The sequence below is a fragment of the Sinocyclocheilus grahami genome, unplaced genomic scaffold, assembly GCF_001515645.1.
Source record: "Sinocyclocheilus grahami isolate Dianchi unplaced genomic scaffold, SAMN03320097.WGS_v1.1 scaffold1675.1, whole genome shotgun sequence".
Lineage (NCBI taxonomy): Eukaryota > Metazoa > Chordata > Actinopteri > Cypriniformes > Cyprinidae > Sinocyclocheilus > Sinocyclocheilus grahami.
The window spans coordinates 47,722-57,344 of record NW_015506854.1 but is presented as its reverse complement, the minus strand read 5'-3'; the positions used below and the strand labels follow the sequence as shown (position 1 = coordinate 57,344).

Below are 9,623 nucleotides of genomic sequence, written 5' to 3'. Positions count from 1 at the left end.
TCAATACTACCATGAGGACAGCCCATGGAGCGAGGAATCCAACTCCTCAGAGAGGATTAACGCTCAAAAGAAAGCACCATACTCACTATAACCCTCAATGTGAGGGGAGCGATGCTACCAAAGTGTGTCGACAGAGACACACTAGTTGAGTGGAGCCCAAGTTACCAGGGTCTAACCAACTCAGAGAAAGGGAACGAGGTCAATAACACGTAAACCTTACCAGACAGGATTTTAGAAGAGTTGCAAAGCATAACGTGCACACTTACCACTTATGTGGATTTTTGAAAGTGGGCAAAGCATAACGTGCACACTTACCAGCTATGTGGATTTTAGAAAGTGCGCAAAGCATAACGTGTACACTTACCACTTATGTGGATTTGTAGAAAAGTGCGCAAAGCTTACGTGTGCACTTACCATAGTAATTGGATTTAGAGTTTTCCAAGCATCTGTTTGCAGATACCCGGAAGTACTGGGCCAAACGGGAGAGGCAAGCTCCAATACAACCCTCAAGGTGAGGGGAGCGATGCTTCCAGAGTGTGTCGACAGAGACACACTAGTTGAGTGGAGCCCAAGGTATCGGGGTCTAAACCAACTAAGGGAAAGGGAACGAGATCAATAACGCGTAACCCTTACCATACAGGATTTTAGAAAAGTGGGCATATTGGGCACGTGAACACTTACCACTTATGTGGATTTTAGAAAGTGGGCAAAGTGTAACGTGCACACTTACCAGCTATGTGAATTTTAGAAAGTGTGCAAAGCATAACGTGCACACTTACCACTTATGTGGATTTGTAGAAAAATGCGCAAAGGTCAGCCTGATATGCTTAGAGCATCACCATCGTGTGCAATGAAGCGACAGCCCGACCTGCTGCTGCTGCGTATGCCCTGGCATCCGAGTGAGATGTCAAGGAGGGGAGCTTAGAGGAAAAAACTGCCTCTTCCATTCCTTCTCAATATTTATATGGAAAACAGGAAGAAAGGAAAACTCACCTGAGCTGCAGGGTTATGGCCAGAAAAATAACGTTCATCGAGAGTTCATCGTGACGTCACTTTCTTCACCCACTTCACAGCAAGTAAAACCTCGCCGTGGCACGATCCATAATTTCCAAAAGCTCATCATACGCAGGAGGATTGGGAAGACAGCCTCAGCTTCTTTGCCCTCCTCAGCTATTTCCTGCTTTTGCTGGGCTGATCCCAGCAAAGCACTGTCCCCTGAATCAGACAATGTTAATGAAATAACATCATCCTCCAGTGGCTCACTCTCGTGCACAGCCGACGATCGCGAAAGGGAAACCCCTATTCAAACTCATCGGCCTGATCCACCTGCGATCCCCACAAGCTCATTCCCTTCTGTGCCTCATCATCGGCGGGTCCTGAATCGCGGGAAGCAGACAACTGCCCCTTTTTCCTCAAAAAGAGAGACAAACGAGAGCGGAGCTTTTCCCTTGGAAAAAACGCTCACAGTGCACGCCGATTGCCCCCTCGAAGGCATCGCGTGCGTGCTCTTCGCCCAAACAAATAGATCATGTGTGTCATCAGATGTTAAACAACGTCAACACGGATGCACACATCCTTAAACACTTTGCTAGTGCTCGCCATAATGAGCTGAATAGAGATCGCTCTTACCACAGAAATGCACGCTTCAAACAAAACAGTCAATGAAGACGAAGAAGAGAATGATGTGTGCTCCCGGCGCCTATTTATACTGTAGTCGCACCGGTAGTGACGTCATGGCTGTCGGCGGCCAACGAGTTGGTGTTTTTTCAATGTATGCTTCAGACACGGGTCACGACGAGGCGTTCCCCATAGCGACCCCTAGAGGGGGAAAGGGAACTAAAATTAAATCATCTTTGAGTGCAAGGGGGTCCCCAGGTTTTTCGGGGGCCCTACGCAGCTTGCGATTTTTGCATATATGATTGTATTTTTCTAGTCTTTTGATATTTTTAATTTCCTTAAATATTTTAACTATTTATTTCCTTAAACTAAAAGGTTTATTATCATTATCTCCATTATCAAAAAAAATTTCTTTGGTCCCCTCCAAAGTTCAAGCATGTTTCCAGCTTTGTGATTCTCTGCACACTGGTTCCCACAGTGGCGATCTCTGATCCACTGCAAACCCCACTACTAACATAATATTATCACATTTATTATCACACAGACAAGATTAAGAGGAAGAAAAGATTATTTCATTTTTCATCAGACATTTTTTGCTCTTCTGGAAGTTATTTTTCCTCTTCTCATTATCCTAACTGAAAGAATAACCATCTTCTGCTGCTACTGTTTCGGAATAAACATCTTATTTTATCTGTCTAAATACTTGATTGTGATTGGCTGGAATGCAGATATTAAAACATGTCACATTTTTTTAGAATTAATTTCTTTGTGAAAATTCTAATTTAGGTTTGTTTCATACTCCTGCTGTTTGCTGTAGGTTATTTGTTTGATTGTTTATAAAACATGATTTTTTTCTGTTCGTCCTTCTCTTAAGAATATTACCAACTTCATCCAATGTCGTCTAGGGGAGGGAATCATGGAAGCGGTTCAGTTTCTTGGCATGTTGCTGGTAGACTGTCCAAGTTTCAGAGGCGTAAAGGAGGGTAGACAGGACTACTGCTCTGTAGACCTTCAGCTTGGTTGTCGAGCTGATCCCTTTTCGTTCCCACACTGATGAGCGAAGTCTGTCAAAGGCCGCACTGGCTTTGGCTACTCTAATGTCTGTGTCATCATCGATAGTCATGTTGCATGAAAGTTGCATGCTCCCTAGATAGGTGAACTTGTCCACTGCTGACAGCGTCTGGTTGTTCATTGCCACAATGGGCTCCTGGTATGGTTTTCCTGTTGTAAGCTAGTACATCCCCATGGTCTTCTTTATGTTAATAGTCAGGCCAAAGTTGTTGCATGCTGTGGAAAACAGTTCCAGGCTGTCCTGCATGTCACCTTGCTTCACTCTATTTGTAACTGAGAAGGGAGCAGATAGATCCCCATCATCAAGTACACAAGTCTGCATGCCGCTGTGGAATTGGCATACTATACAAATTCATCTTTTGGGATAACCAAACTTACTCATGATCTTCCAAAGCCCCTCACGACTTACGGTATCGAATGCCTTGGTTAAGTCCACTAATGTGGTGTAAAGGTCAATATTTTGTTCCTGGCATTTCTCTTGAAGTTGTCGGGGCAGCAAATATCATGTCTACTGTTCCTTGTTCTTCCCTGAAGCCACAGTGGCTCTCGGGGAGTAAACCCTGCTCTAAGTGAGACGGTTCAGGAGGATTCTTGCAAAGGATTTTCCCTGCGATGCAGACGAGTGAGATTCCTCAGAGGTTGTCACACATCTGTCTGTTTCCTTTTTGTTTGTAAAGGTGCACTATGGTGGCATCCTTGAAATCTTGAGAGAGTACCTTGTACCCACATTGTTTGGAATAGCTCTGTCAGCTTACTTTGAAGGCATGGTCCAGACTCTTTGTAGGTCTCAGATAAAACATGATTATGTTTGCATGTAAACACATTCTCATTCATTTGCTTATGTCCACACCACATTTAGACATTCCGGATGGACTATATTTACATCTCTGATGTGAAACAGAAGGGTAAACTGTGAATGTTATTGTATTTATTTACATTGTATTCAGTCTTATTGAACAGTTTTAGGAAAGTTACACTATAACTGTGTCCCAAATCCGAGGCTGCATCCTTCGAATGTCCACAAAGATCGAAGTAGCCGTTGTTAAATGAGACGGTCTACAGAGGGTTTACTGTTCCCGCCCACCTCTCCTGTTGGTGCTGCCATCGGGACACAGCAGAGATGTTTTTGACGTTTCTGTATGTTTAAATACAAAACCGTATGTACAAAATGGTTAAATTGAGATATTACAAATAGGTTGTGATGCATTCAGCCTTCGAATGAAGCCTTTAAAGGATGCAGCGTCTAAATTGGGAATCTATGGAAAATTATACTTTTTTTTTTAAATGTAAAATTATTACATTTTTGTACGCGTACGCTAGAGTATTCATACAGTTAAATATATAGTTCAGTCATGAAACGTCGGCACAGGTGACGGGTTGTTAACATAACCGATGATATTCAGAGAGTAAACGACTTGGAACAGCTGATTGGTTCATGCTGCAGCCAATGAGTTTACTGCCTTGCATTTATATGGCTGGCTAGCATACACTAGAGATTCCTGCAGCACACTTTCAGAGTTTCTCTGAAACTAAACAGCTCAGATAAGTAAACAGTCTTCACTCTGATTCAGTGGATTATTGTATTTGTCAGATTTGTAAAGTTGTAAAACTATGTGCAGGTTATTCGTGTGAGGAGTTATTACTAAGCATGTCTTGTTCATATAACAGCAGTACCATTAGCAGCAGCAGCAAGCAGTTTTCCTAGTTCATGTATGTGAGAATACAACGTCAAGTGTCGAGGATTTTAGAACAGTAAAGTGATTTGGGTATTACCTTATTTGCCCGAAATCTCCAATGCTTTTGATATCTTCTGTGGGTATTCATTTCTACATTAACCATGAACGGATCGCTTTCAGATGCACACCTCACCAGAGGGGTCGGTTTGCAGTTGACGTTTCACAGTTGTTCACAGTTTAAAGGGGTCATATGATGCAATTTCTAATTTTCCTTTCATTTTGGAGTGTTACAAGCTCTGTAAGAGGATCTGTGAAGTTGCAAAGACTAAAGTCTCAAATCCAAAGAGATATTCTTTATGAAAGTTAAGAGTCAACACACCTACAACAGCTCGTTCTAACGTGCCCCCACATGTCTACGTCACGATGTGGGAAAATTAGCATAATGCCGCCCAAATGTTCACGCAAAGTAAGAAGGCATAACTTTTATTCTCACTGTAGTATTGTTGTTGCCGCCGCCGCCATGTTGTGAAGGCACTGTGTGTTTCGTTATGAAAGCGAAACTACTTTGTTTGGCCTTCCAAAAGAGGAAGATATCCGCTTTGTCATGCCTAGAACTGATCTGTGCTGGTCGCTGAGGAAATACATCAACTCCGCGCTGTGGATCGCCGGATCGGCTTTCACCGTGGACGAAGCAGAGTCCAGCCCGGGGTCGTCACATGTGGTTGCCGCAAGCCCGCCAGCCACGCCGTTCTCAAGCCCGCCGCTTTCTCTAGCTCGCCGCCGCTCACTCTAGCCCGCTGGGCCTCCACTCACTCAAGCCCGCCGTGAAAGTGAAACTACTTTGTTTGACCTTCCAAAAGAGAACACGACTAGAAATCAGTGGTTAAGTTCTATTTACAACACTGTTCCAGAACAGTTCGACCCAAATATTCAGATGTGTGCAGCGCATTTTATGGAGGACTGTTTCCTGGTAGAGTAGACTACAATGCCGGCTGTTTTGAGCAGTAAAGAGTAGTGCTTGTTGTTTGTCGTTTCTCCGATCACAAATGCAGACATGGTTTTATGTTTACGCAGTGCAATGCAATGCAACGTAAAAAGACAGTATAAGTCATTATAATCCGTAATTATGTCCCCACTGGATGCAACAAATGCGTAGTTTATAATGGGTTTTAATGTTTTTGTCTCGTTGCTCCGGCCAGACAGGGCATCACAGTATGGTAAGGGGCGTAAGATTTCCGTCACATGCTTGAGGTATTCGGCCAATCACAATGCACTGGATAGCTGTCCAATCAGAGCACACCTCGTTTTTTCAGAACGATGAGCTTTGTAAAAATCTACGCGTTTCAGAAAGGGCATAGAGGAGAAACAATAATGTACAGTATGTGGAAAATAATGTGTTTTTTTAACCTTAAACTGCATAAATACATTTCATTACACCAAATACACAAAATAATGTTCCTTTTAGCAACATCAAATGACCCCTTTAAGTCAAGGTGAACCCGTATAACTGTCTTTCATAAACATCATACTGTCAACAGCCTTACCTATTTAACCATAACAACTTAATGAGCAGCAGAAAATAATATACATGTACTCGTGCCGCCAGGGGTGTAAATTTCGTCTTACAGTGGGGGGGGACAATAAACATAAAATTTATCAAGAGCAATTTTTGAAGGGTACACAAATAATACAGCTAAAATTGTACTTGTAAGGACAAGTATACACATAGGAAAGCCTTGCTACTTTTAATGTAGCAGGGAGACCGTGCCAAATTAGACAACTTCATGCTGTTGTGGTCGCACCACGACAGAGCTTCTGTCCATTGTAGACATCACTATCCGTCAAGCAGGTAACGTTATAATTGCTAAAATAGCGGACTCATCGAAAAATACATTGGCATCATTTGTATTAAAGAGAAAATAATCACTTCATCCGATGTTTAAGTGAATAAAATAGCCTTGACAGCCGAGTTCCACAACTATTGACTTTTTCTCACTCACCGGACTTGTGTGTGTAGGTGATGCAGGGTTGCCAGCTTTTCGCAAAAAAATAAACAAATAAACGCCCAATTACTACTCAAAACTAGCCCAATCAGTTTTGAGGGGGGTTTCCTGGTAAAAATTTGCATTTCAGGAGTTAAATATCACTTTAGGGGCACTTAAACCCATGGCAACAGTGTTAAATTAGCCCAATTCCACGGAAAAACTGCGGACTTGGCAACACTGATTGATGTAAAAGAGGAAAGCAGGCATTTGGACCAAAGCACTGTGAGGCAAGGGAGGGGGAGACTCAAAATGTTTCTAAACTTAAAACACATTTTTGTCTTGTTTGCGTTTGTGTTGTTTTACTACTTACAAAGTTATTTAAAGTATAAAACATTGTTATTTACAATACACAGCATGGTTTTTAATCATTTTTAGGGGGGGCCCTGCCCCCCCCCCGGGATTTCTGCCTATGCCTGCCACATTGCAATGCACTCAGAAGAGGAAGCGCTCATTCTTAAAGTGGCCACATCTCTATTTCACTCGTTACCTTGGTTCAGTGATAGTGTAGAGTTTATAATGAAAGTTATGTTTAGTGATACTTTAAAGATAATCATGAATTTGTTTAAAATATAAAGATACTACTACTAATAAATCATTTCCAATCAATAGCCCATGTACAATGTAGCTAATAGTAGGACACTCATAAAGTTCAGGCTACACGTCTGACATGACAAACTCATCCACAGTTTTTGTTCTGCATGTTGTTTTTGATCAGTCTCTCTCTAGTTTCTGCTTGTGCTTTGTTTTGTGTCCAGATCCTGAACTGATTGTGATCAGAGAGAATCTGACATGGTCTGAAGCTCTGAGATACTGCAGACAGAATCATGTGGATCTGGTCTCGGTTCATTCAGAAGAGATTCAGCGTCGTGTGATGAACGTGGTTAAACGGGCGTCTACTGCGGCGGTGTGGTTGGGTTTACGTCACTCCTGCACTGTGGGCATCTGGTTCTGGGTGAGTGGAGAGACCGCGTGCTATCAGAACTGGGCTCCAGGGAACGGCACATCAGAGGAGGACTGTGAACACACAGTGAGATCTGGAGCAGTTCAGTCTGGAGGAGATCAGCGCTGGATCAACCGTCCTGAAACTCACAAACTCAACTTCATCTGCAGCAGATATTAAGAGTGAAAGATACACAGACCTTTCATGTAAGAAAACAAGTGCTTGTGTGCTCACTTCCTTTAACTTCATTTTCATTCTTCATTTTGTAAAGTAGTCATTTGAACAATTTCAGTCTCAGCACCCTTACCAAAAAGTAGTATACTTCAAGTTTATTTTAGTAAGTATACTTAAGTAAAGTTCAAGTATATTTTTAAGTATACTTTATGTAGTAAGTATACAAATATCAGTGTACTAGTAGTATACTTGTAAGTGTACTATTTCAATACTCCTTAGGACTAAATTGGCCCACTTTCTAGTATATAAAAGTATACTTTTAAGTATAACAGTAGTAAACTTTGAGTACACAACTAGTTTACATCAAAACGTTCAGTTTGTACTGCAACTATACTAAAAGTGAACTTCTAGGTATACTGATAGTTTACTAATTAAATACTTGTAGTAGCATTTTTAGTACACTTAGAAGTATAGTCTCAGTAAACTACTAGTTTAGTAGTTTTATACTGCAAGTTTACTCGTAAAATGTTCTTTAAGTGAACTTTACATCATACTTTAAGTATACTACTATGTCCCTATTTAGGTATTAATTTGTATATATTTTGTTACATGAATATCTGAAAATACAAAACATCAAAAGAACAGGGTATCTGCTTGTAAACAAAAACATTTTATTCTAGCTTCATGCATTCTTTTTTTAAACACTTGAATGTGGATAAGTTTCATAAATAAAAAATAATGAAATAAACAACATTTTGAACAAAAAGCTGAAAAAAGACTATGAATTGGAATGATAATCAAAACGTAGATGGAGTTGATCAACACCCCAAAGCTTGACAGTCATTATTACCTCTTCATTGGTCGACATTTTATTCCATAATGTTACACAGTTTTGATACTGTTTTATGCCTGATGATCGTGTTAGAAAACATATGGAAGCATCTGTTGTTTCGGTTTCTTCTTTCTTCCAATGAAAACATGGATTCTAGGAGCACAATTATAGCTAAAATATATTTAGACTTTTTCTAAGTATAAGTCAAGTATACTTAAATGTCATTTTAAGTATATTTCTGAGAAGTACATAAAAAGTAGACAAAGTATACTTTCCTATTTTTAGTTTAAAAGAAGTATACTAATAGCACACTTGAATAAACTTATTTTTCGTAAGGGCAGGCAATCACACCTGATGGTTAAAAGGCAGAAAGGTTTTCCTCAGATGTCTGTTTATATAGTTCATATATATTCTTCATTAATGTATGCTTTGCATTTACAAATTATTTCAACATGTTTGTGTGTGTGTAACCATATTTTGGGGACAAATATGCACCCCAAAAAAAAGAGATAAACCTGAAAAAAATCTCCCAAAACCTCAGTTTAGGGACGTCCTCATCTTTATTATTTTTATTTTTTATTATTAAATTAAAAAATATATGCTTTTAATTGTAAAAATGCAGTTAAATCTATAACTATCTGTATAGAAAATCAATATAATTATATGTAATGTCCCCATGTAGATAGCTAAGTAAACATGCACATGTGTTTGTGGCGTTTACGAACTTAATTGCTAACTGAATTTTGTGAGGGGTCAAAGGGCATCATATACTCACCATTAGATATACATTTATACTGGTTTGTATTTTATCATGAAATTGTTCATGTAACTGAAGAGTATGATATGAGGTTTATTAAATTATTTATTTGTAAGGATCTCTGTATGTTGTTGCGGCTACTTGAGCAACTACTACTATGAGCAAGAGGTTTAATTAATTTACCTGTAGATAGCTTGATATTGATTACATTTTCTAATTTTGTGGTCTTGTGCTGCCCATTTATTTTGTGATTGTAGTATAACCAATACATTTTGTGTTGATTTAATGATGTGAATGAGTGCAGGTACAAGTGAAGGAGAAATGGCTTGAAGGCGATGAGATGGAATAGGATCAAGCGGACAAGTAGTAGGATGATTAGAAGCAGTGGCGTAGGCAGAATTGTATTTTTGGGCGGGCCTGGGCAAATGTGAGCGGGCACTACGGAGTCGGAGTGAATATATTTATGTCATTTCAGTCTTCTTTTCTTCGATCCTATTGAAAACTAAACCAT

The 9,623-nt window shown here is 40.0% G+C and overlaps 1 protein-coding gene across 1 annotated transcript in view; it reads left to right on the top strand.

The window, feature by feature from the left end:
• The window catches only part of LOC107571972 (macrophage mannose receptor 1-like), a 40,884-nt gene extending 33,311 nt beyond the window's left edge, over window positions 1–7,573 (top strand). The window contains exon 3 of the mRNA XM_016258373.1: window positions 7,165–7,573. Within this exon, the coding sequence (XP_016113859.1) occupies window positions 7,165–7,529 (365 nt within the window). The 3' untranslated portion in view covers window positions 7,530–7,573. The remainder of the gene's footprint in view (window positions 1–7,164) is intronic.
• Window positions 7,574–9,623: the final 2,050 nt, after the last annotated feature.